This window comes from Emys orbicularis, chromosome 3 (genome assembly GCF_028017835.1).
Source record: "Emys orbicularis isolate rEmyOrb1 chromosome 3, rEmyOrb1.hap1, whole genome shotgun sequence".
NCBI classification, from domain to species: domain Eukaryota; kingdom Metazoa; phylum Chordata; order Testudines; family Emydidae; genus Emys; species Emys orbicularis.
In genome coordinates this window covers 173,838,638-173,866,328 of record NC_088685.1, presented here as the reverse complement: position 1 = coordinate 173,866,328, position 27,691 = coordinate 173,838,638, and the positions used below count along the sequence as shown (strand labels likewise).

The window sequence follows — 27,691 nt, the reverse complement described above, 5'->3', positions numbered from 1 at the left end:
CCCCTCCTGCCCCCCAACCCCCTGCTCTGAGCCCCCTGCCGCACCCCTCCTGCACTCCAACCCCCTGCCCTGAGCCTCCTGCCGCACCCCTCCTGCACCTCAACCCCCTGAGCCCCCTGCTGCACCCCAACCCCCTGTCCTGAGCCCCCTTGTACACCCCGCTCCCCTCCTGCACCCCAACTCCCTATCCTGAGCCCCCAGCCCCCTGCCCTGAGCCCCCCTGCACCCCAACCTCCTGTCCTGAGCCCCCTTGTACACCCCGCACCTCTCCTGCACCCCAACCCCCTGCCCTGAGCCCCTTCCTGCACACTACACCCCCTTCCACACCCCACACTCCCTCCCGCACTCCAACCCCCTGCCCCAGCCCTACATTCATGGCCCTGCATGCAATTTCCCTACCCAGATGTGGCCCTCAGGCCAAAAAGTTTGCCCACCCCTGAGCTAGGGTAACAGTCACAGATAGAAGAAGTGATTTGTCCAAAGTCAGATAGCAAGAACTGAACCTGGCTCTTGGGGCTGCCTGCAATGAGCTCCTGCTGGGCGTTTACTGAAGTCAATAAGGCTCTGAGCAGATTCAGGGGTCCGCCTGTGTGGAACTCATTGCATGATCGAGGCCTCAGTCTGATGCACAATAAACGAAATAAACATACAGGCATACAACAACGTATTTACAGAGCTGAATCCAGACTGGACGAAGACAGCACAGCAGCTGCTATTAATTTATAAAGCAACTGCATTGACTATGTGTTAGCTGCAGGAGAATTACTGAGTCTGATGAAGAGTGTGTAGAACGGATTGAACATCACGCTGCATGCATCATGGCTTATACCAGGGGTCGGCAACCTTTCAGAAGTGGTGTGCCGAGTCTTCATTTATTCACTCTAATTTAAGGTTTCGCGTGCCAGTCATACATTTTAACCTTTTTAGAAGGTCTCTTTCTGTAAGTCTATAATATATAACTAAACTATTGTTGTCTGTAAAGTAAATAAGGTTTTTAAAATGCTTAAGAAGCTTCATTTAAAATTAAATTAAAATGCAGAACCCCCCAGACCTGTGGCCAGGACCCGGGCAGTGTGAGTGCCACTGAAAATCAGCTCGTGTGCTGCCTTCGGCACGCGTGCCATAGGTTGCCTACCCCTGGCTTATACTTAGATACCATGGCAATGGAGCCAGGATGTAAATACCATAGACAGACAGGTACACAATCATAGAAAGGGAGAGGGAACTGCTGCCCTCCAGCTTTCCACGTGCTGTAGCAGACTAACAGCCGAACCTTGCAGGAGGCCCTGAGTCAATCAATCCCCACCCACTTTGGTACCGCAGAGGGGAGCGATTTGCGAGACAGTGAGGGTTTACGGCTGACCGTAAAGCGCCAGGGAGCGGACCCACGTGGGTGCGGGAAGAACAACATCGCCATGGGGAAAAGGAAGCCCGCCAGGCACCCGCTGGTCGGCAGCTTGAGCAAGAAGCAGAAAAAGCATCTCAAGGAGTTTGGGGAGCAGCACCCGTTCTACGACAAGTGAGCGGGCGCGGGGGTGATGTGATCTCGTGTCCCCGCTGCCCCTTGGCAGCCCGGCCTGCGCTGGGCTCCTGGCCGTGGGACTCCCCACAGCCGCCCGTGCAGCTGGGAAACGGCCCCTTCTCCCGTCGGCTTTGCACCCGCTCTGGGAAGAGCCCCAGGGACCTTTAGCCTGATTCTCCCCCCGGCCGCGGCGCTGGGGCAGCCCATCGCTGTCAACATATGATTTGCCCGGAAAGAGCCGAGGCAGGAATGGGCGGAGGCTGGAGGAGGCGAGCGGCTCCCTCCGCCGAGATGGGTCTGGCCGGGGCGTTGCGAAGCGGGAAGTAACAAGGTGTCAGCAGCAGCGATCGCCCCGAGCTTACACTGCACCGGCTGCTCCCGGCCGGGGCGCCCAGCCCCGCCTGCCCCCGGGAGGGTGGGAGGCGGGCGGAGAGTTGGCAGCCGGGCCCTGGGCTCCCCGGGTACACGGCGGTGCCGGAGGCTGCCGGTCGGCATGTTGTCGAGGGTGGTGGGGTTGGACGGGGCGATGCTGGGGCTGAACGGGGCCGGCTTAAAAAGATCGTGAGTCTCTCTCTGAAAAAGAGGCAGCGAAACTCTCCAGCCGGGGAGCGAGTCCGACCTCGCCTTAGGAAGGCGGCGGGGGCGATTGGAAAAAGCGGATGTCTAGGAGTTGGGAGACTCCTCTTGTGTTCCCGGCTTTGTGTGACTTTGGACAAGACACTTCACTGGTCTGAACCTCAGCTTCCCCATTGCTCGCCCACCTTTCCTAAGTGGGTTTAGATCAGTGGTTCTCAAACGGGGCCCCCCGGGGGGCTGTGAGCAGGTTTCAGGGGTCCGCCAAGCGTGGCTGGCCTTAGACTTGCTAGGGGCCAGGAAAGCCGAAGTCCCACCACAGGGGACTGCAGCCCTGAGCCCCACCACCCAGGGCCTGAGCGACTTAGCTTCACAGTGCCCCCTATAGTGTGAGGGGTCCCGGGCAATTGCCCTCCTTGCTACCCCCTAACACGAGCCCTGGTTTTTATATGCAGAGAAACTGTTGTTGTGGCACAGCTGAGTCTGGAGTTGTTATAGCACGTGGGGGAGAAGGGGGGCTCAGAAAGAAAAAGGTTGAGAACCCCTGGTTTAGAACTTCACCTGACAAGTGCCTATCTATCTAGATGCAGTATTATTAAAGCTACCTCCCTCCCCCAGGTAGTACTAAACCTAATTTTTGAGTGTCCTGTGCACAGTAAGAGGCTTGGTGGGTTTAATTTAATTTTCTCCTGGTGGGGGGACCCCATTCACCCTGGCAGCATCTTGCTTCCACCACCTGCCACATCATCATAACGTGTGGAAAATTCAAAGTGGGACTTAGCTGCTCAGTGTGAATATTATGAAGTGTCACATGGAGATCAGGGGTCTTAGAAACTAGTGGGGACGGCAGGTTGTGTGGCCAGCTATGCACCTGGGGCATGTACTGAGGACTGTTGTCCCCCTAGAACCACCCTTATTCAAGTTAGAGACTGTCCCTTCAAATGTGTGCGACCATGCAGGTCTGACTGGGAGCCCATAATAGATATGTTCCTATGAGACTCTACATGTAGGGACAGGTATAGTTTGAATGTTTAGTCCAGTTTATGTATAGTAACTCCTTACTTAACGTCGTCCCGGTTAACGTTGTTACGTTGCTGATCAATTAGAGACTGTGCTCGTTTAAAGTTGTGCAATGCTCTCTTATAACGTTGTTTGACAGCTGCCCACTTTGTCCACTGCTTGCAGGAAGAGCAGCCCATTGGAGCTAGCTGGTGGGGGCTTGGAACCAGGGTGGACTGGCAGCCCCCCTATCAGCTCCCCTAAGTTCCCAGTGTGGCAGTAGCCCACCAGGCTATCAATTGCCAGGCAGTTCAGCTGTCCCGCCCCCCACTGCCCTGTGCTGCTCCTGCCCTCTGCTTTGGAACTGCTCCCAGGAGCCTCCTGCTTTCTGTGCAAAGGGGGGGGGGAGAGGGGTGCTAATGTCAGGGTGTCCCTCTCTCCCCTGCTCCTGCCCCCCCGCTCCTATACCCCCTCTCCACAGAGCAGGGGACACAACGACAGGGCTCAGGACAGATGGAGCTTGCTGGCAGTAGCTGCTGTCTCAACTTGCTGATCTACTTAAAAAGGCAGTGTACTTAGAGTGGGGTCAGTGTACTTAAAGGGGCAATGTACATCTCTCTCACACACACAGGGTGTGTCTCTGTCTCTCTCTGCCATGTTGTCTCCCCTCCCTCCATTCTTGCTGCCTTGTAGAGTGTGAGACTACATTAACAACGTATTAACCCTTGAGGGCTCAGCCGAGTGCTCGTTTATCATTTAGCAGCAAGGTGTTCTCTGGGAAATATCCCACCCTCTGACTTCACCACCTCAACCAAGCTTCATAATCATCATTGCTGTGTACAGTATTAAATTGTTTGTTTAAAACTTATACTGTGTATATATGTGTATATATAATATAGTCTTTTGTCTGGCGAAAAAAATTTCTCTGGAACCTAGCCCCCCCATTTACATTAATTCTTATGGGGAAATTGGATTCGCTTAACATCGTTTCACTTAAAGTAGCATTTTTCAGGAACATAACTACAATGTTAAGCAAGGAGTTACTGTAGCAAGGAGTTACTCTCAGGTAACCCAACTGATTCATCTCATGATTAAATATAAAGATATCCTTCACTGGTATGGAATTGAATTGGTAGCCAGTATGTTATACAACATTTGGCTTTGTGCTGTACATTAGTTTTTTCTAGAGTAAAAGTGGTTCCCTACTACTTCATTGCTCCTATCTTAGTACTGTAAATGCTAGTTTGCCCCAGTTAACTTTGTTGTATAAACTTGTTAGCTGAATAATCTTGTAGTAAATTGGTGGCATATGCTTATGCTCAAATAAATTTGTTAGTCTCTAAGGTGCCACAAGTACTCCTGTTCTTTTTGGTGGCATATTGTTAATGTTTGTTAGGGAATCTGCCTGTCAGAAGCAACAGAGCAGAATGCTTGGTTATTACGGCTTTTATGAGAGACTTAATATAACAGGGTCTTAACTCATCCACTGTCAGACTCTGCAACTGCCTCAGTTCCTCTCCTTCCCCAGTCACACCACCACAAACAGGTGCTTTGAATTACTTTCCCCTTCTGGGGTCTGGTTCATAAACATCAAATAATAGTTTAACTCAAAGCCAAAATCACCCACATGCATTTTCAAGGCTCAGCAGTCTACTTCAACCCTCTTGGGCTCTTAACTCCCTCAAAGATTTTACTTCTCCCCCTTGTAGATAGCTCTAGCCAGATCTTTCTGTCTGGCTGGTATGGAAAGCAGGGTACCCTGTAGGAGCTTCTCTGCTCCCTTGAAGCATAAATGTGTGTCTTTCTCTCTTTTACCCTTGTATCAGGGCACCAATCCTCAGCTCCCCAGAGCTCTGAGACACTCACTCAGGACTACTCTTAGGTCTTCCCTAGCTCCTAGTTGCCCTCCTTCTGAGGGTGGCAGGCTCACTCTTCTAGGAAGCCCTACCCCGGGGGTTACCATCAGGGCTTTGGAGCGGAGCAGTGGAGCCGGAGCACAGCTCCAAAGCCCTGGTTACCATTATGTGATGTTTGGCACCTGACCCAAACTCATCACCTGGATGATGGAGTACTAGGCACAGGTGAGGCTGAGCCCAGCTCCCCTTAAAGGCCCAGCCCATGCTGTAACATTTAGCTTTTCCTTTAAGTTGGCTTTTAATTACATTAGGACTTATTTTTGGTTCATATTTATTGTTTCCTTTCCCCCACCCTACCATTTTGTTATGTTTATGTGGAGAAACTGTCAGATAATTAAGAAAAATAAATGTCAACAATGTCTTTTCAGGGTTTCTGGAAGAGAAGAAACAACTGAAATTTGTGAGCTGGTAATACATTATTACTATTTTTATAGCCCTCTTTGTATTGCTATGGATAGTCATGAAACTAATATGAAGCATTAAACGGTATAGAGCTAATTTAGATGCCAAATCTAGATTTTAATTTAAGTAAAAACCTGCTTACAGAATACTTTCAATGAAGTTAAAAAAAAGCCATTGAAAATAGTTTTGTTTGGTTTTACACATTTCTCTGAAAGGAGAGCCAGGAAGTGAAATTGAATAGAAACTGATGAGTCTCTTTTTGTCATCCAAGCTAAGTGTAGAATTTTTGCATTTCACCTAGCAATAATGGTGAAAAGTAAATTAAACTTTTAAAATGGAGTGTTAATAATAAGTATAATATTAAATCTGAGAGTGTCCCTTGTAACTCTTTATCTTATTAATGCCCATTATGGGGTAGGCAATTTGATTTTCATTCTCCAGTTAAACGGTATCTTTTCAGTGAGTGAAGGAATTTCATTAAAGCTTGTTCCACTTCTCCAGATCTGTCATGCTTTAATTTTGTTTTGGTCTGGAAAAGGGAATCTCCTCCATCATTCCCTTTCAGATAGATGAGGAGGCTTCAAAACTTTAGGGTGGAGATTGGGTTCTTTTGCTAGTTGTTTGTTTCTTCAGCGATGGTTCATATTGTTGTTTACAGTATCTCTGCTGCCTCTCACTTCAAGGTGCCAGGAGCTGAAAAGGAAAATTTACTCTCAGCACGAAGCTTGCCAGTGTTCCTGCATAGTAATATTGTGTTTGTAGCGCTGGCTGCAGTGTGAAATTTACATGCAGTCATAGCTAAACATGGTTACGCAGGATCATGCTGGGCTGGTAGAGCAGACAGCAGCTAGGATTCTGACTGTTGCTTAGAGATTCAGGGTTGGCCTATCCACCAGGTTCTGTACTCATTATAAGGGACTTTTTGCTGACTTAATCTTTCGGAGACCAAGTTTGCCTCGTTGAAAGTCAGATGTTTCTTCAATGGGCGAAGGATCTGAGCAGTGACTTTTTACTGATTACCAAGCGAGCTAAACTGATGCAGATCTCCACTAAATCTCTTCCTATATGGGTTGCTCTTTTGAGTGTCCTGCACCAGTTTAATGGAACTCATTACTTGTGGAGACTACAAACATTTTGACCTCCCTCTGACCATGGCTTAGACTGACAGGGTCCAAATCTGTGTTACTGTACACTCTGGACAAGCCCATTGAGTTAAATCAGTACAGAATTAGATGAACTAGATTTTATATTTAAAAGTCCAGAGGTCAAAGTTCTGTGTCCAAGTGGCCACACTCATCTGTTCCCAAAGAAGCTTAGTGCTCTGACATGGTCAGAACTGTTATCTTGTACTGTGTAAACAGACTTTCCTTATAGAGATGCTCAGTGCGTTACTACTTATAAACATATTTCCTAACAAAGTTTCATTAATATGAAGCCGATCCCTATAAAGCTGAAAACAATATTGCACTCATAAGCTATGTTGTAGATGTCTCTTACTCATAGCAATTTTTGTCTTGAAGTTTCTGATGCCAAAACTTTTAACTTCACTTTGAAGTTCTTTCAACCCCAACTGATCACAAGAAGCTATTCTTGGAGATGGAGATTTTCAAAACTACCCAGCAGATTTAGCCACACAACTTCTATTGAAATTAAGGAGAGTTATGTGGCTAAATCCGCTTTCAGAATCTCAACTGGGAGGCCTAATTTAATTGCGGGCCTTAAGGAGATGCAATGAAACTTCACCGCGACCCGATATAACACGAATTCGGATATGACACAGTAAAGCAGTGCTCTGGGGGGGTGGGGCTGCGCACTCCGGTGGATCAAAGCAAGTTCGATATAACACGGTTTCACCTATAACGCGGTAAGATTTTTTGGCTCCCAAAGACAGCGTTATATCGAGGTAGAGGTGTATATAGGTCTGTTGAAGAGTAGAATCATGGAATGCAAAACTTAAAATGGGAGATCTTGGGCTGGCCACATGCATTAAATGAAAATACTGCTGCTTTGTGTATGTATACACACTAATAATTGCTATGCTGTTAGGATGCATGCTAATTAACATGCTGAAGGAATAATATGTATGTTCTGGAACGCTATTTTCACATTCAGTCTGAGAATTCCGAGCACTCAAGTGCAGAAAGTGATGGAGAGAGTGAACCAGAGCATGTCTCCGTGTATCACAAGCTACTGGCCACATTCAAGACTATTCCAGATGCCAACAATGAAGAAGATGACGAAAATGAGTCTGAAGAAAGTGATGAGGAAGAAACAGGCAGTGAAGAGTCTCAGGAGGGTGAAGATGGAGATCATACAGCTGGTGAAGAAGATGAGAATGATGTGCAGGACCAGGAAGAAGGTAGTTTTTGTTTGTCTAATGTATGGGTAACAATGGCTGAATCGGCAGGTATAAACAAACCACGACACTCATTAAAGCCTCTGTATCCAAGAGTGGCTGCACTGCGCGCTGGGTTTCTGTTGGGGGGGGGGGGGGGAGGGGGCTGTTTTTGTTTTTTGCTGCTCTGGCCCTGAGGCAGTAGTAGCTTCCATGGCTCCTGCAACTCTACGCTGAAGGGGTAGTGGCTAATGGATCTATGTAGCAGTAGATACACCAGCCCTTGGAACCCTCACGGAGCAGGACTCTGCCAAGACACACAGAGGATGTTCCTCACCTGCACAGCAGGCACAGGCCATTCCCCTCCTCCGCACCTAGTTCTGCTTCTGCCACAGAAGAGAGGGCAGGATTTGCCTCTAGAGGAGAAAATATTTGAAATGGAAGGAAACCTTCTTTACAAGGAGAGAGCCTCATTTGCAAGGTTGGTTAGTGAAGAATTCTAGTAAAGAGGTGGCAGCTTTACAAAATTGTAGCTATTTAAAACAGCATTGTTGTTTGGCAGCTAAAACACCCATCTGCAAAGATATTGTTTAAAATAATCCCTTGGGCATCAGTGACCATTATGCAGCATTTGGCATATGAACCTTTGTTACTGTAAAACACAAACCGGTTCTGTTTTTGGATAGAATATTGGGAAAAATAACCAGTAGCTAAAATAATACCTGGAAGCTAACCAGCAAGAGTCAGGTGTCCATGTAGACGGACTCTTTTCAGAGAACATAATCCATTTCTCTCTTCAATAATTCACAGCTAAAGACACAGCAAAGCAGATGCTTGGCCAGGAGCAAGCCGATGGAGCAGATACCTCTAGTGACCCAAAACATGGAGCAAGTGAAGAGTTCACCGATGTGAAACATGAATCTGAATTTAGCCTGGAAACCAATTTCATGGACGAGGAGAGTGGTGATTACAATGCAGATGAGAGGGAGAGTAGCTCTTCTGTCATGGTTTCAGAAGGTAAAATACACTATTTGTGTAGTGAGCTCTCTCTAGCGCTGCTCCTGTAGTTTGACAGTTTACACTTGTTTACAATAGCCACACGCGGCAAGACTGCAAACTCCTAAAGGCATGCTGTCTAGCCTTTGAATTCTTATGTTACGTTCCTGTTATGAGGACTTGTAAGCCAGTTGTGTCTATGTAAGCTTACCTGATAATGTGGATAGATAAATGGTCTTCAGATTCGGGAATCTATTTATTCTCCCATTAACAATGATGTGATTGTGACTCCTGGAAGGAGAGAACAGGGTCTTGAATTTACCCACACACATACTATGAATGAAAAGTCCATCTCCCAAGCTAACCAAAACAAAACGAGACTGAAGTTTAAGAACATAGACGCTGTCTGTACTCAACTTCTAAATGTCAAGAAACAGAGGCTGAGATTCTTACTCCCGCTGTGGCCCCTCTACACCAAGAAAAAGGGCCAGAGTGGTGTAAAGTGCCCTAAAAGCCCTGTATCTAGCTGGAGGAGGATTCACTTGGGCACAAGCACGTCAGAAGACAGCCATAAGGCTGACTTCTGAGCAACCCCTCACAAGCTCTGGGGTAACAGACGTGCCAGGAGTGTACTCTGGAGATTCTGGGCAGTGCTGCAGCCCATAGGCGAACCCTGGGAGGCTGCTGTAACTTAGATGTGCTGTTTGTACTGGCTAAGTTATGACAAGGGCTCTGCAGCCCAGGAATGGTGACGCACAAAGGTGGCTTAAAGACACCAAAGCCTTCACATCTGTGAGTTCTGTGCTGTGCTTGTTAGTGATACAGCTGAGAATCTCTCCCTAAACGTTAAATCAAACTGGGATGTGCCACCCAAACTCCAGTGTTTGGATCACAGCGCCGTGCGAAATACAAATAACAGTGTGCAGTGATGTGTATGGCCTTTCCGTGATAAAGTAACATACCGCACGTTGGCATTTGCAGAATTTCTGTTCACGTTTCATGCTATGTGGTTTTGATATTAGATGGCATAATTTAAAAGAGAGAAATTATATTTGCAGCATCCCTGGTGACACTGGCTTGTCGGCTTACAACAGCAGCTGATATTAAATCTGGGATGCAATTTGGCTATTGCTACATTAGGGTGGATGCATCAAAGGGCCACGCGATGGGAAAAACTGTTCATTCTTGTTACCCTGGGGAATATTGCTTATGTTGTGGGCATTGCATTTTAATAGGAACTACCAGCTTTTCAAATTCATACTCGGCACAGTGGCATTGTTCAGCCTATAAACAATGTTTCTTTTCTTTGTGACGTGGACTGGAAGCTGCTTTTCAGCTTGTGGTAAAAGAGGCAAAACTGGGTCCTCTAGAACAACAGATATGGGTACATCAGTCAGGGAGCAAATTTCTGTCCTTATCCAGCAGTGACTTCCTGAAAATGGTGGTAATCATTCACTTTCTCTGGGCCAACCAATGCTGGAACCAGTATAAACAGTAACAAATCAGAGAGGCTGTCTTACTTTAAAGTAATATCCTCTTCAGTTGCATTGCTGGGAAGATATGCACAGCACTGCCACAATTTAGAAAACCCCATGAGTTTTGAGCGCTGGATAACCTCAAGACATTGGCACTAAGATTCTCTCTAGTAGGCATTTTTCCTTATGAAATGAGCAGTCCCATGTGATGCAATTATTATCAGGGCCTGATTTTCAAAAAGCTATGCCTATGATTGTACATGCTGTAGTGTATAGACAGCTACCTGATCTGCTTTTGCAATTACTTGCCTAAATTAATTGAAAATCAGGCCTTTAAAGATTTCAGAAGCAGTTTGGGAGTGTGGGAGAGATTAGACTAATCGGTCTTCACCACCTTTTAGGGAAATTAAGCAAATACAAAAATTCTATTTCAAAAAGTTTTTCTCCCATAACTAGAACGGTATTGACATAATTGATCAAAAGCACCCTATCCCAGGCAGAGCTTTCTATGAAAAAGAAAATGGGCTCATTATTTTTCTTGCAAGATGTGAGATACAAAGTGATGTGCAACAGTAATGTCCCCTTCACACGTGTCTTGCAGTTGAAGCTCCACGGTTTCCAGCGTGGTGCTATTTTTTTATGTTTTGTTCATATACAGAGTATTTGACATTCTGTAGAAGTGAAATGTCTCTTCCCTCCAAGTGCTGTAAAATCATTTGCTTTAGCAACTGAGTTACCTGGTTCAAAAATCATGTATGACTCAACTTGCAAATCAGTTCAGAAATTTGATTCCAGTTTTAATAAGAATAGCTTTTGTTTTTTAAATAGATCCATTTAAGCAACATATGAACAAAGAACTGGAAGAAAAAGAAATAGGAAACATTTCAGCACGTTCTAAAAATACAATTCAGCTGAAGGTAATGATGTGTTTGTTTCCCTATCATGAGCTTATAAAAGTGCCTGCATTAAATGAAACTGATGTTTAGCTTACATTAGTCCTTTTGTATGCTTTACTATTCCAAAATTCCAGTATCTGTACTGAAATAGATTCTGAATACTTATTACTGTTGGAACTCTTGTCAACATTCAGTCAGACTGCATTGTTGTTCAGATTTTTCTTTTTGCCTAGTTCAAAGCTGGAGTCAAAATTTAAGCTTAGACCTTCAACTGGAGTAAATGGGAGCCACTGAGGATCTGGCCCTTATGGTCTAATCTGCACTATTGAAATTAGTAGACATTTTGTTATTGACTTTTGGTAGGATTAGTCCCGCAAGGCCTGATTCTGAGAGGAGGCAAGCACCTCCTGTGATATGCTGGGCACCTGAACACTTGTTGTTACCACAGGGATCATTCATCCAGTCAGACACCTTGATGTTACTTCATAGATTTAAGACCAGAAGGCACCATCTAGTCTGACCTCCTGAAAACTTGGACTTGTTCAGGATTTGAATCTAGGATCTCTTGTATCTAAAGCAAGACTCCTACCCTACAGCAACGAGCCACACTTAATAGATCTGCTCTTCGATCTACTTGTTCAAATACAGTCATTTGTCACTAAGGGTTCTGTTCTCGGGGTGGGGGTGGGGCGGGCAGGGGGAGAGTTAAAGATGCCCAGCACATGTAGCATCTTGGATAAATTATCCAAGAGGTAACCTGCAGCTGTCAACTCTGTCCTCCCAGTAGTTTTAGAAAACCTGGTAATGAATAGGAATCAAAGCTGGATAGATGGAAAATACTTTTAGGAAATGAATATCATTTTTTATTACTTGGATTGCCATAGCGTTCAAAATGTGCTAGATACTTTCCAAAAATCGATACAGTCCTTGCCTAGAAGGGTATGCAATCTATTTTAGATTTTTAAATTGATGGTCCGTCTCATTTGTCATCTTGCTCAACAATTTACATTAGTTTTGTACTCCTAGTAGTGACTAACTACTAGTCCTAAAATGAACCACATGAGATACATCTTGATATTCAAGTCATAGGACTACTGTATCCTATTACTCATTTCCATGACATGCTGCTTCTAGTGGCATGTAGATTACATCACCATGAAAACAGGTTTTTTTTTTATATATATATATATATATATATTATTATTATTATTAAATATATATATATATATATATATATATATATATATTTTATAATTTTATATATATATATATATATAACCCCCTGTTTTCATGGTAATGTAATGTAATATATATATATATATATATATACACACACACACACAGCACACAGTTATTCAACATGAGGTAGACTGATTTTAATCAACAAGCAAGAAATCTTGGTTTGAATAATCAATTTTAATCTTGTTTTGCATTGATTCTCATGAATTGGTATAATTTGATACCTTTTTTTGGTAGTAAAAGAATATACTCTATCTGTACACATTTATTTAAGCAATTACATAGCTTAACATATCTGAATAGATTCTTAATTTTTACATTTTTATTATGTTAGAAAGTGGTGAATGATGAATTTCTTATTCAGTAGATTAATTTTTTTATTCATGATTTGTGTCAAGCTGCATTTGAATGGAAATTGGAATTTAGTTTAAAAATCTACAAAACGGTATTTAAAATTTTTTTTTATTAGTTAAGCAATTAAAACTACCTTAAAAGTTCTGGATGCATAAATTAAAAAAACTAAGTTTATCAAAACATGTTTTGCATTTTACACTACCTGATTTAGTAAACAAAAGAAGTATATCTGTAGTTAATGAATTGAACTGACGATTTCTGGTCACCATATCCTTCTGGTCACCATATCCTTCTCAACTTTAGAATTAATAGATCGCCATTCACACCTTATTTTTTATTCATATTCTGCTTTTTCTAGCGTAATAAACTGAAATAAAGAAAATATTCTCTCTGCACTTGCAGAAGAGGCTACTGCAGTCAAAAATTGGACTGAACATTTTGTCAAACTGTCGTTCAGGTGCTTGGACAGGATCACCAGATCAATGTCTTTTAAATTCTGGCAACAAAAATGTACTGCTTGAATATTATTTTTTCTTTAATTTAAATTATTTTAATAGATTATAGTAAATTTAAGTTGTAACATAAATTGTCATCATTTCAAATAGGTTTCTTATACAGAAAAATTACTTAATTTGCATTAAAAATGCAATTTCCTTCTTTGTTTCTTTAAATCATGTATTTGTATCCACCTGATACATTGGCTTACCCTCATTTAGGCTGGAGTCTGATGTTTAATGGGAATCTTACAGTAGGCCATGATTTTATTCGTTGAAGGGTGGCCATAGGTAAAGACATGGAACAAATACAGAGGTGATATGTAAACTGATGCATGATGTACATTGGTAAATTGGGTGCAAGTGAGAACAAAGAAGGGTGTAACTTACGTGGTGAGAGGCTAGAAGAAGCTAGAGCCTTATTTAACTTGCCCCTGCTAATTGCTTCCTCTATTGCACCCATCACTTCTGGCCTTTCAGAATGTAAATCACACTAGCTTATGCTTCCTGGTTAAACTCTCTAAGACACAGCAACTAACATGTAATTTACATCACCTCTGAATTTGGTCCTTGATCTTAAAAAAGTGCTGACATGAATTATCTTATTTTTCATATGGTAAAGAAAATAAATGGTATGTTTACACCATGGAGACTATATCAGCATTGCTATGTTAGCATAGCCCCATAGTACATGCAGACTACACTGACAGAAGGAGTTTTCTTGCAAATATAGGAACACCACCTCCCCAAGCAAAGTTAGCTATGTTGATGGAAATCCACTTCCATCAGCATAAGCTACATCTACACAGAGGATTTTGTTGGCATAGCTACATTGGTCAGAGGTGTGGTTTTTTTCACCCCCAACCGAAGTAGCTTTGCTAATAAAACCTTTTAATGTAGACTAAGCCTGAGAGATTGTGTGTGTTGAAGGAAGAATGGTTTTTAATTTGTATCATTTTTGAGAGGCTAGTGTTTCATATATGTTATTAAAATAACCGCTATATCAATGTATATTTTTAGCTGTATGGTGCTAAGTAATATCACGTTTGATTTTCTTTTTCTTTCTTTTTTTCCAGTGGCCAACGTTGGGCCAGTTAGTTTTTTCTTCTTCGTTACAGCAGCCGAGAACTTTTAAGCCAGATAAAGAAGCTGATTTGAAACGGCTTCATCTTCACAAGACTTTAGAATCCACCTGGCCAAAAGTGAACAGCCAGTTTTTATCCACACTGACTAAACAGAACAAACACCCGTTTACCCTGTTACAAAAGGAACTCTTTTGTATTATGAATCGGTACAAGGACTTGTTCTACCCAGAAAGAACTGCTTTAGGGAATGGGGAAGAAGTGCGTCATGCTTACTGTCTGCATGCAGTGAATCACGTCCTGAAGGCAAATGCCCAGGTTCTCAGCAATAATGCCAAACGAAGAGATCAGAAGCCAGCAGTTGATAATGATGATTTCAGGGACCAAGGACTCACTAGACCTAAGGTGGGAGGACTCCATTAGCATCATCTTTTGTTGGGTAATTGACCCTGCCATGCAATTGTCATAATAGTTTATCCTGGCATCATCCACTAGCTCTTTATATCTTGTGACATGTTCCCAATTTTTGTCTTTTCACACTGGCTGATCGTGTTGTCTTGAAGCTGTCTGTAAGCAGCAAGGGCAAATAGTCTGGGAGAAGGGCTAACTTCAGTTTGCACATTTTGCAGGCAGACTAATTCCAGGAGACCTGCTCTGTTGGAAGAGTTTTTCTAGTGCCGTAACAGATTGATGTGTGTCTCCTTCCTTGTTCTTATTCCATTCCTGCTACACTAGCAAATAAAGAGCCTCCATATCTCCCTTTAAAACTTACACTGTTGCTGCAGTTGGAGGTCAACATCTATACAGACTGCCCCAGAAAATCACTTGCTGCCCTTAGGATCAGTGGAGATGGTTCTGTATAGTCACTACTCTTCAGCCAAAGCCTTATGAATTCCCACTCCCTTCCCCCTGTTTCTCAAGGGCTACTGTCATTGTGGGTCACGCTTTGCTTCAGACTTCTTTGTATCTGGTGCAGCATAACTTGGGACCAAAATTCCTCTGCTATTATTACATAACTCTGTTGCTATGTCAACTAAAAATCAACAGGGATCTATCTGTATTGGCTCTAGGGGATCCAGTCCCATCAGATTCTAATAAGGCCACTTTTCCCTTTCATTGGTGATGAGGCCCAGATTAGAGCTGTCCTGCAATCAAATTATGTTCTTGATAGGGAACATGTCACTAAGCCACCATAAACTGATTGATGGACAGCTGGATTCAGTTTGCACTGATTTGTCACTAGCAGTGTAAGTGGCCTAGTTTAAAAGTTCCAGTGTTGGATGGTCACGGTACATTGTGGACTGATCACCTTTTAAAAACATCTGGTTTGGGGTTTTTTTCTTCTCAGTTTATTTAGATATTAAATATTTAGGTATTTTGAGGGTTTTTTTACTAGAACCAAACTTAGATCCAAATACAGCACCAAGTCCAAGCAGCTGTGTAGAGGCTACTCCAGCCATTTTTGTGCGGGGCTTTGCTAGCTTGTGTGGGGAGAATAGAAGGATCTTCAGAGTGGCAAATCCTCTAGTGCCAGTGGCCCATGTCTTGTCCATGCCCTGCATGCTAATGACCAGAGTGCCCTTTGCAGAGCTGAGCTCCAGGCCACGGTTGGGGGTAAGCACCTGGGCATCCAGCCCCATCCATTGTACAGCAGAACTTCACAGGTTCCACTTCCAACGGTTCCTCTTTGCCCACAGAAAAGGGGGCTACATTTACTCATTGCATTTCCAGTTCCAGCTGAGTCCCTTATAGCTGACTCGCAATAAGGTGTTTGGAAGCCGGCAGGTAAGGCCTGTTTTAGTGGAAGTGCATTTTGAAGCACTTCACTGAGCCAGCTTCAGGACCCATTCATATCTGCTCAGTCAGGCTTTCATCACTCAGGCACAACTCTCTAGCTTGGAATTTGTTTGCAAGGGACCTATATTTCCTTTAATCCAGATGGCACAGTAATGGGTACTATGCGTATTAATAAATAAAATTCAGGCCTCTTTGTATTTTTTGTGCTTCATGGGGTGATGTGCATTCCCTTCTTCTCTAGAGAAGACATCGTTACTGAGGGAAGTTATCCTTTTGTAATTGTGTTGGTCCATACAGGTGCTGATAGTAGTGCCCTTCCGTGAATCTGCCTTAAGGGTGGTGCAGATTTTCATCAGCCTCCTTGAGTCAGGGAGTAAAAAACAAATAGATGTAAGTAACAAAAAGCGCTTCAAAGGGGAGTTTGGTTCTGATCCAGATGAGAAACCTCCCAACCTGAAGAGACCTGAAGATTATGAAGCTGTGTTTGCAGGCAACATCGATGACCATTTCAGGATAGGTAATAAAATCAATATTTTATCAATATTTTAGTTCTAAAAATTAAAGAGCAGGGATACAGTTTTCCTAAATGACTTAGGAGCCTAATTTCTGTTGACTTCCAATGAAACTTAGGCTCCTAAGTGCCTAAATCACTCTTGAAAATGCAGTTTAGGTACTCTTGAAAATTTCATCCCAGGTCAAGATTCTTTTTTGGTAAAGTAACATTATGAAATCTTTTTCTGCTTCTTGGTTAAGATCAAGTTTAATATAATTTTAAAACCCAATGTATCTTTTATTGGAGCTGGGGGGAATCCACATTGCAATTGAGAAAGGATGGACTTGGTATAATGGACCTCTTCCACCTCTAATGACTGTAGTTTCTCCTGATTATGTTTTTAAAGCAGTTTGTTTGCACTGAAGTTATTAAATCAGTAATGGCCTGAGGAAAATTAGAAATTCTGTAATGAGCAAAGCAATTTTCTACTATATTGCATATGTTTTCCAGCAGAGTTTTCATGCATGCAAAGGATGGGCAGTGAGTATGAATACTAGTTGAGCAGAAAATGTCAAGACTGTTTAATAAATTGAAATTTCATGCTGGCTTGGTAGCTTGGTATGCAGAGAATTAGCTTGTGGCTTGATGCCATGAGGAGTAGGTGGTTGTTCAAACTTATTTAGACAGAGAAGAAGAGGCTCTTAAAATTATTGTCCCTTGAAAGATAAATTGGTCTTCAAAGATATTTGATAATGTCGTGGGAAATGTAAGCATTTGCCCCCCTTCATCAGTGAATAGCTGTGATTTACTGAGAGTTACACTGCTTTCTGCAGCAAAATCACTCTCTTCAACATCCTATCCCATGCAAAAACCTGTCTGGTTCACCTACTACTGTAAAGAAATGCACATCTGAATAGCGAGGAAATAGTCATCTGTCATCTTGCAGCAGCATTATGATGGCATCCATCACCATGTTTTCTAGGCACTAAAATCCTTTTTAGTATGGATTAGGGAATGCATTTTAAACTCTACTAGTTCATTATTATTTTTAATATTTAAAAAGAATATTTGTCAATGTTTTTGTTACATTAAATTGTAACTCTGTCTTGTGTGTTTCTGCCCTCTGGTAGCTTATTTCATTGGCTTGATTTCCAGTGAGGAGTTTTTAAAATTATTTTTATTTAACCAAAACATACAAAAGATGAAACCCTGGCCCTGTTGAAGTCAGTGGGAGTTTTGCCATGAAGTCAGGAATTCTACCCAAAGTGTCTAACTTGGGCACAGAAAGCTGTGGGCCCAAATACCATCAATGATGTAGTCATGACCTGGATAACTAACTCATCACTTTATTTTTGTACACAAGAAACATTACCTGGGTCAGCCCAGCATGCCTGATATATCATGCTAGTGTAGAACCAGTGTCCATAAAGTTACTCCAAACTGGCATTGATGGAATTGAGAGCAGAATGGGTCACCCTACCTTTATGAAGGAGGCGAGTGTTGCGTTTTAGTAGCCTATGGATCTGTGAATGGTATTGATATATTTTTAAAGGTGCTCCATGCAATCCTCCTTGGACAGAGTAAGATAATGATTACAACAAGATTTAAAGGAGAAGGATATAAACTGGGGGGGTGGGGGGAGAAGGAAAGGGAATTGTGGGTTTTTTCATTGCATGACCCTTTGGGGTGGGGGAAAAGGAAATACAGTGATCAAAAAGTCAAACATACCAAGAAAATACTGCTGTTTGTTTTTTATTGGACAGGGGTTGCTATTCTTCAAAAGAGTATGCGATTATATGCACCATTTTATTCTTCTGATATCATCATTGCCTCTCCCCTTGGCTTGAGGACCATTATTGGGGCAGAGGGGGAGAAGAAGAGAGACTTTGATTTCCTCTCATCGATAGAAATTCTTATAATTGATCAAGCAGATGTTTACCTAATGCAGAATTGGGAGCATATTCTGGTAGGTTTTTTTCACCCCATATTACTTTCTTTGTTTGACATGCTATACTATGTCTAACTAGTGATATAATTCATCCCTAGCAATAAACTCTGTCAAATTTTCATTCTCTCTCTCTGTGCCTTCCACTTAATAATGTTTCATCTCACTAACATTTTCCCATTATAAAAGTAATCTTGTCCTGGAATGACAGATGCATGCTGAAGTCTGCTAGGCCTATGACACTCCTTGGATTTCAGTAATACTCAGCACTTTTACTCTGTAGGTCTCAGTATTTGGCATTTCTGTAGCACATTTTATCTAAAGTTCTGTGAAGACGTTCACAACTGTTGATTAAATCTTGGAACAACCCTATGAGGAAGATAACAGGGATTGCTTCACCCAGTTCTGGGAGGGAACATAGCAGCTGTATGACAGCTTACAATAACATTATACAACATTTCAGGTCAGAAAATAAAGTAGAATATGGTATCTGATTGTAACTATGTGTAGAACTTGGGAAGGAAGTTGCTTTCTGCCTGCCTTGGAATTTGGCTTAGGTGGGTTAGCATCCCGACAGTTGCCGAATTTAGGTAATTTATAAACACTCCTTGAATTACTACTTAAAATGTTAGCTCCGTATCTTTCAGGAAAAAAAATACATTGTTCACTGTATTAAAACAAAGCAGATTTCCATGAGACTGCTGGATTGAAACACCTTACTAAGGTGCCCAGGTATAAATTCCTGAGATTTAAGAAGCACTGGTAACACGGTGCTTTCAGAAGCGAGCTTGGAGAGTCTTTTTTTAAGTAACATGTCCCAGGGGAAAAAAAGCATAAAACTGAATATTAACAGAAATGCATTCATTGATACCAATCGGGAAGTTTCTCTGAGTGAAATTCACTGATGTGGCACATAAGCCTGGTGCTGTCTCCTCTGCCCAGGGATGAATTCACCATCTGTGTTCATAACTGTCACTGAGTGCTATGCGGGTTCCACTTTGGCTTTATTGATTAGGTCTAGACTTTCTGGAACTGGCCCCACATGGGGAAGAAATCAGGAGCTGGGACCATACCAAGACTGAAATCTATCTCACTTTAAGCTTCTAAAGTCTGAGGCGCTAATGACTTTTAATTAGGTCCTGTAGAAAGAAATCTAGTAAATTACTGTTCATCTGATGAGTGAGCAGGATCCAGAAAGCTGTGTTTTGGGAGCCTGCTAGTCTGTTATGCTGTCGGCTGACTTGTTCATTTCCACTCGCTTTCACAGTGCAGTTAACTTACTTGCCAAGTGTGCATTCGTAGTCTAAGGTTACATACATCTGTTTCTCTCTGTTTAAAGCACCTGATGAACCACCTCAACCTCCTTCCTTTGGAGTCCCATGGTGTAGATTTTTCACGAGTGCGCATGCTGAATCTGAATAACTGGTCAAAGTATTATCGTCAATCGCTACTGTTTAGTGCTCTTCAAGATCCCCAGATTAACTCTATCTTCAATAAGAACTGCTTCAATTACAGAGGGCAGGTGAGTTCATGGACAGGCCGATAACTACCTTAGATTTTGTAGGTAACAGGGTAACAGGATCAGCTGCTTCCTACGTGTCCTCTTGTGGCCAGGGTGGCTTTGCTGCACCCTACCTCAGTTTCCCCTCTTGATTCCTCAATAACTCTAACTCCCCCCCTCCCCCCAAGCATCTTTAATGAGTCTGGTGGCAGCCCTTCTTTGGGTTTGGTTTTATTAACATAAAGTTCAAAATAAACACAAGTTCTTCTACCCCATCTTAAGCTGGGCCCAGCCCCCGCATCCCTGAGGTATTGCCTCTGATGGTTCTCTGAGCCTCTGGAGAAGACACAAGGTTGATCCTGCCTTCTTTGTCTTCTCTCCAAAAGGAAAACTAAACCTACAGCTGGGAGTTTCTGCTCAACCACAACTCCCTTCCTTATGGACCACTGCAGGAGACGCTCTCATCCTGCAGCTTCACTCTGCAGATCATCCCCTGAGCCCCTTCGGCTATCCATGGGCCTCTGTTTTTCTGGCCTCCTCAGAGGCCAGGCCCTGGAGCCCTGATTTAGTCACTTGGCTGTCAGTCAGGTGACAATTCAGTTTCTTTATTGTGGAGGCCAATAATCTGCCATCACAGTGGACTGTGACCTATCTTCCTTTAGAAGGGCCAGCCACCCTCTGATAAGATGCCATGTTAATCTTCAACATGAAGAAACAGCAATAGAAATTCTTATTGTTTGTGCATGTGCCAATAGTTCATATAACGCACATCAGTTTTTAATCTACAAACTGTTGCCTTAAGCGACCATTCTTATCCCCAGAGATTCCATTGTAATTTTATTTGATCTATTAGATTTTTTTTTAATTTAATGGGTTTATTATGGCAGTGCCTAAGAGCCAGCCAAGAAAGGACCCCATTGTGCTAGGCACTGTGCAAACAGAGTTGTTACAGAGATTCCTGATGTGACAAAGTTTCAGGTCAAATTTTAGGGATTGGTTTTGTATTGAATCTTATAAACCTTGCTATTAATAGAGGGTGTTGGTTTTTTTTTGTGTGTGTGTGTGTGGGGGGGGTGTTTCAATGGAATTTTTGTTTACAAGTTACATTCCCTCTAACTTGCTTGCAAGCCAGACACTGCAGCATTGTACTAATCCATGAGAACCAGAAAGTGAAAATGACCAGACGATTGTCCAAGATGAGCAAAAGGCATACAGAAAGCAGTGTGTTAGTTCCCACTCCCGTATCCTCCTAGAAGCATGTCATGTATAGTTACTCAGATACTGTGTGGAAGTAGTGCTGGCCGTAGTTCTCTATTGACTTGTTCAAAACTGTGGCGACGACACATGAAAGGAAATAGAACACTAGGTTTGTGGTAGCTAGAGAGTTTTAAAAGCTTTAAGCCAAAAGCTTTTAGGAAAACTTTTTTTGGGGTTTTTATTTCTCTTCTTACTTTGTTTACAACACTTTTTAGTGGTTACATTCCTGCGCATAGAAAAGCCAGGCAGTATACAGGCACACAAGATAACAGACCCATCTCTTGAGCGCGTGAACACCAGCTGCGAGGGTAGGAATCAAATTAGCCAAAAAGTTTCCCAAACACAGACACTGAGGCGAAGGTCACTTCTGCCTTGTGGCCATGGAAACAGTGTGCCGCAACCATGGCTGACAATTTGGGAGCTAGCATTCCTACACAAAACAGCCTCGTTTGTTGCCTGAAGGAGTATGTCATTAGCTGAAAACTGATTAGAATGTGAAGGCTTTTTAAATGCCATTTATGTTTCACTGCTTCTCTAACTGTTTGACTTACCTCCTGCAGGTAGCTGTAAGGAACGTACCCTCGATTGGCTCCATTAGCCGTGTTGTGGTACAGCTTCCTCATGTCTTCCGAAGGCTGGAAGCTGAAAGTTCTATTTCTGTAATGGATGCAAGGTAATCTGTCACCCAAACCATTCTGCTATGCCCCAGTGTCTGCAGCTTCAAATTTGCTTAGTCCAGTGTAGTGCACTCTATGTCCCACAGGGCTGGTGTGCCTAAAAAGAATGAGATAGTAAATAGTAATATGTGCTCTTACTGCTCATCAGATGTGGGTTAGACACTGCACAGTCAAATAAATGAACTGGTACTTTCCTCTCCCCTAGTCCTCTCTTGCCCCCCCCCCATTTTTCTTTTAAAGATTACAATCAACATCATAGAACCTTTGCACTGATGTACCTTTGTGTTTAGCCCTTCTCAAGTCTGGAAACCTTGGTCAGTGTAAAGATTTTCTTGACTGTGACACAGAATAATAATGTTTGGAGGTTATGTGGGGTTTATTGGGGGAGGTGTTGGTGTGGTTCTTTTTTGTTTGTTTTGTAAGGGTTCCTCCCCCCACCCAACCACCATTCTTAAGAAAGCTCATTTACATGTTGGAAAGATGAATATTGACTCAGGATAATATTGATGTTCATTTTCTTAACCCAGGTTTCAGTTCTTCATTGACAAAGTTTTGCCTGAGTATCGTGATGCAATCATGTCACGTACACTTGTTTACATTCCATCGTATTTCGACTATGTGCGTCTTCGAAATTACTTCAAGAAGGAAGAGCTGAATTTTACACACATCTGTGAATACACCAAAAAATCTGGTATCTCCAGAGCAAGACAATTCTTCCTCAAAGGAGAGAAGCAGTTCTTAATTTTCACTGAACGCTTCCACTTTTACAAAAGGTAAGCCATGGGCCAGATTCTGCTTTGAGATGCACATATGGAAATCTGAAGGCAAAGTCTGGCCCTGTGGGAACATGCTAGCCTCAAACTAGCAGTAACGGATGGGTGGTGGTGAACCAATGTAACCTGTTTGGGGAATCCTTCTTAGCTTGAAGTAGGAGCCTCATGAAAGATTAACACAAACAAAAATTGCAAGTATCCCCCTAAATATTTAATAATACATTAAATAATGTATAGGGCTCAATGCTGGGAGTTGGTAAATGCACCCAACTCCCACTGACATCTGCAGGAACACAACACCATCCAGAATTGGCCTAATAGTACCTTTCATCACAGTCTGCATCTGTGTTGGGATAATTCCTTTCACCTCTGGAAAGGAACCTGGAATTTGTTCCGTGACAGCAGCACTACTAAGAGAGTTTTTAGGGGGCCATAATAAGTTTTCTACTTGAAACTGTTTGTGGAATTTAATTAGGCAACCTGAAATTACAAAAGCGGGATTCTGCTAGGAGCCCAGAGGCTGATGAAACTGACCTTGCGTAAAAGTTATAGGATCCTTATTGAGCACGTCAGGGTCAGGATCTCTGCTAAATTACATTCAGAAGAGCACCTACAGCTGCTCAGTGCTCTCCAGCATTGCCTCAGGAAGAATGTCCCCACATGAATCTCCAGTCTCTGTACAGCAGGATGTAGACTAGCTTGAAAATCTCATCTTATAAAAAGGCTGTGAAAACATAAGGTTTATGCCCATAAATTGACCTGAAACACTCACATCCCGTATACTTTGAATTTTACAGTATCGCAGAGCCATCTCTTCGGCATCCATCATCTGAGTATAAGGGTCTTGCTATTTTGAGTAATACATCCAGCAGACTGTGTTGGGTTTTTTGTTGTTGGTCTGAGCATTCTCTCTCTTTCTCTCTCTCCTCCCACCAACTCTAGCTTTCTTGCCCCTTTAGAATATAGCTTTTCTGGTTAAACCCATATTCTAAGGGTACGTCCAGACTACCTGCCATATCGGCGGGTAGCGATCGATTTATCGGGGATCGATATATCGCGTCTCGTTAAGACGCGATATATCGATCCCCGAACACGCTCCCCGTCGACTCCAGAACTCCACCGGAGCGAGCGGCAGTAGCGGAGTCGACGGGGGAGCCGCAGCCGTTGATCCCGCGCCGTGAGGACCCAAGGTAAATCGATCCAAGATGCTTCGACTTCAACTACGCTATTCACGTAGCTGAAGTTGCGTATCTTAGATCGATCCACCCCCTAGTGTAGACCAGCCCCAAGTAACGCTCTTGAAATGGTGATACTTAGCATTTTAGGGGCCAAAGTGAACGGAGGTGGAGTTGACTTACATCAAGGTCAGAATTTGACCCTCCATCTTTAAAGTGCTTTACAACTATTCACTCATTCTCTGTAAGTTCCCTGTGTGGCAGAGAGATAGCGATTAATATTTACATTTTGCACATTTGGGAAACTGAGGCAGGGAGGTTAAAGGACTTGCCCAAGGCCCCCTGAAGGAAATTCTAGCAGAGCCAGGTTTAGAACTCTGGAGTTTCCGGTTCTCAAGTCCTCGTTGGGTGCAATAAACCATATCGTGACTCTTACAGCATGTAGAGTGCTTAGGCTGGCAGTGTGACAGCTTCCCAAAGTGACTCTTTTTGGGTTTTAATATATACATTTGGGTATTTCAGTTGGTTTCTTCTCCCTTCCTCTCCACAGTAGTCTAGGAAAAAGCATTAAAACTAAGTTAATGCTGTATTTTAAAGAAGAAGAAAAAAGTCCAGATGTGTAAGTGAGAAATCAAGGCCATTCAGAAAACGTGCTTTGTCCTGACTACAGCTGATCCTTTTTTTTTTTTTTTTTTTTTTGATGGAATAGTTTTCTGTTGAAAAATGCTACTTAATCTAAACCTTCCTGTGCAACATTTGATATCAATTTTGATGAAATTTTCAATGGAAAAAAGTAAAAATGTTTTCCATTAATTTCATTTAACTTTCATTGTATTGAAATATGTAATACATTTATTATTATATATATTTTATTACATACATAACTGCATAATATTGGTCAAAATAAAACATTTTGATGATTCTGAATCGGTTTTAATTTTCTTTTTGCATGACATTTCGGTTATTCGTTCTAATTCAGAACCAATCTTTTTTTGAAATGTTGGAATTTTCTGTGGAACAGAAATCCTAGTTCTTAACCAGTTTTTGTTCTGACTAGCACATACATAAGATTGTTCCAAGACTCCAACAGTCTTTTGGATGTTGTTACATCCTTGGACGTAGTAAAAGCATTTTAAGCGATCAGACACTTAAACTAGTCTACATGAAACTCCTCTGGTAATTCCTAATGTATTGCAAAGCGGGATTTGGATTTTATTTCAGTGATGCATGTGTGTGTATGTGAGGGGAGACAGAGCCAAAAAAACCCTATTATCTAAATGTAAGCCCGTAGCCAGAAAAGGGATCTATATGAGTGGATTTGTACAACCCCATTGAATTGAATTGCACTGGTTTAATTTGGACACCACTGGGTCACACTGCCCACGTGAATCCCATTGCAGGACCAGGGCCTTAGTTTGACCAAGTTTTACTGTATTAGGATTAAATCCAAAGAGTTTGAGTTCAGTGGGAGTTGATGGCGCTCAGCACTTTTCAGGAGGTGTCCAATACCTAGCAGGATCAAGCTCTTCATTCTGCTTCTGTTTAAGTCAATGGCAAGACTCCCAGACATCAGTGGATGTAGCACTGGACTTACAGAGCTCGATCATGGAAGAGGCTGAGTGCACTTAACTCCAACTGAAGTCAGGGAATTGGGAGAGCTCAGAGCCTCAAAGGATTGAGTCCTTAATTTACCATGTAACTTTCATAAGTGGACAGTGTAAATGGAGAGTTTCTGAAGTCAGATTGCAGAATACAAGCTTGTGACCATGGTATTTTTCTCTAATTCAGATACCTAATAAGGGGCATCAGAAACCTCATTTTCTATGAGTTACCGACCTACCCCCATTTCTACAGCGAGGTTTGTAATATGCTGACGGCCACAGCCAGTGGAGAGGAAGCTACTTGGACTTGTACCGTTCTCTATTCCAAGTATGATGCTCAGAAGTTGGCTGCTGTGGTCGGTGTAGATCGTGCTGCTCAAATGCTGCAGTCTAAGAAAAACGTGCACCTTTTTGTTACTGGAGAAGATGAATGAACAAAGTCATGGACCGAGACTCTTGTTGTATGGACTTGGATCTTTTTGTCTAACATGCACTTTGATGCTGTTTTTTAAATAAGTGTTTGGGGGAGGAGAAGATGTAGTAAAAATATTTTGTTGGAATTTGTTTTACAGGGTTAATTTGTATATTTAAATACTCCCACTTAAGCCAATGAGGGAAGTAAAAAGTGCCATTTAAGCAAAGCACATGTGCTGCTTCTTTTGTGTAAGTGAACAAGCTTAAAAAAAAATTAGACTTTCCTGGCTAACTTACCCCTCCCCCCCCATGCACTATCTGCATCCTGGAAAATATTTAGTAAATAGTTGTTGGGTGAAAAATGCCTTGTCATTAGACGATGGCACTCCCTTTCCCCCGTTCTGTCATCAGAAGCTCCCTATGTTCCTTCATCAAATACAACTTTCTGCTGACTCATTCAGGGGGAAATTCTTCCAGATGTTGAGAGTGTGTTCATGCAAGACATTCTGCACTACTTATACCCACGTTGCCCCTCAGTTGAGGGGAGGGCATAGGCAGAGCCATTAAACAGGGGGGCCCATGTAACTCCAGCATGTCATTGAGCGAGTAGCTGAAAACACCATGACTTGGCCTTTTGAGAACAATTTGGGGTAGGAGTTAATGGATCTGCACTCATACTGATTAAATGGCCCAAAGTTCACCACATTCCATCCTTACAATGCTAATTTCAGTCCTAATGCTTGTTTAAGTTTTATTAGAGCTATACTTTCAAAGCTAAACGCACACTGTTGTGCTTTTCTGCACACTTACCTTATGTGTGCAGCTCCCCAGTGTGCACACCTAGTTACAAGATCAACAAAGGAGAGGCACAGACTGCAGAAAACTAATCCAAAGTCTTCATAGACAGTTTGCAAAATTATTTTGGGTATGTCTACACTGCAAAGAAATACCTGCAGCTGGCCCATGTCAGCTGACTCAGGCTGCGGGGCTGTTGCATTGCTGGGTGGACTTCGGTCTTGGGCTGGAGCCTGAGCTCTGGGAGCCTTCCAGCCTGAGCCTGGAAGTCTACCCAGCAATGAAACAGCCCTGCAGCCCAAGCCCATGAGCCAGAGTCAGCTGGCGTGGGCCAGCTACGGGTTTTTCGTTGCTGTGTAGACATGTCCTTTATGAGTTTCTGAATACCTTAAAGTCAGTGATCTTACTCCAAAGCCCTCATTGTCTATGGAGAGCTAAGTAGTCATATAGTGCAGCCTCTCCTCCTTGTTTCCAGGAATTGTCATTAAAAGAAGCCAAAAATATATCAAATACTTTCCTAATGTTACTTTTCCATATAAGCAATTGTAGTTGCCAGAGGGATATTATCTGATTGTGGATGGAAGGGCTGGTGGTTTGTGAGATCCAAAGTGGGAAGGGAAATGCCCTCAAGCCATCTAAGGTGTGGTCCATGCTGTAATAAAGTTTAAGGAATTCCTCTCCTTTCCCTGATCCTTAATTAAACAGAGTTGCTACAGGCTAATATATAATGTTTTCATAGAATATCAGGGTTGGAAGGGACCTCAGGAGAGCGCAAGAGGGGAGTACTCCTGTCTCATACTGAGAAAGAGGGACGATTGATGATTTATTTTAAGTGCCTATACACAAATGCAAGAAGCCTGGGAAACAAGCAGGGAGAACTGGAAGTCCTGGCACAGTCAGGGAACTATGATGCGATTGGAATAACAGAGACTTGGTGGGATAACTCACATGACTGGAGTTATCTGTCATGGATGGATATA

At 42.7% G+C, this 27,691-nt stretch overlaps 1 protein-coding gene across 1 annotated transcript; it reads left to right on the top strand.

The window, feature by feature from the left end:
- Positions 1 to 1,393: 1,393 nt before the first annotated feature.
- UTP25 (UTP25 small subunit processome component) lies at positions 1,394 to 26,130 on the top strand. The gene is made up of 12 exons (XM_065401318.1): positions 1,394 to 1,519; positions 5,379 to 5,418; positions 7,525 to 7,771; positions 8,558 to 8,764; positions 11,047 to 11,135; positions 14,278 to 14,688; positions 16,378 to 16,597; positions 18,337 to 18,539; positions 19,858 to 20,040; positions 21,837 to 21,949; positions 22,481 to 22,726; positions 25,690 to 26,130. Exons 1-12 carry the CDS (start codon positions 1,416 to 1,418, stop codon positions 25,934 to 25,936), a joined length of 2,310 nt encoding a protein of 769 aa, XP_065257390.1. The 5' UTR covers positions 1,394 to 1,415; the 3' UTR covers positions 25,937 to 26,130.
- Positions 26,131 to 27,691: the final 1,561 nt, after the last annotated feature.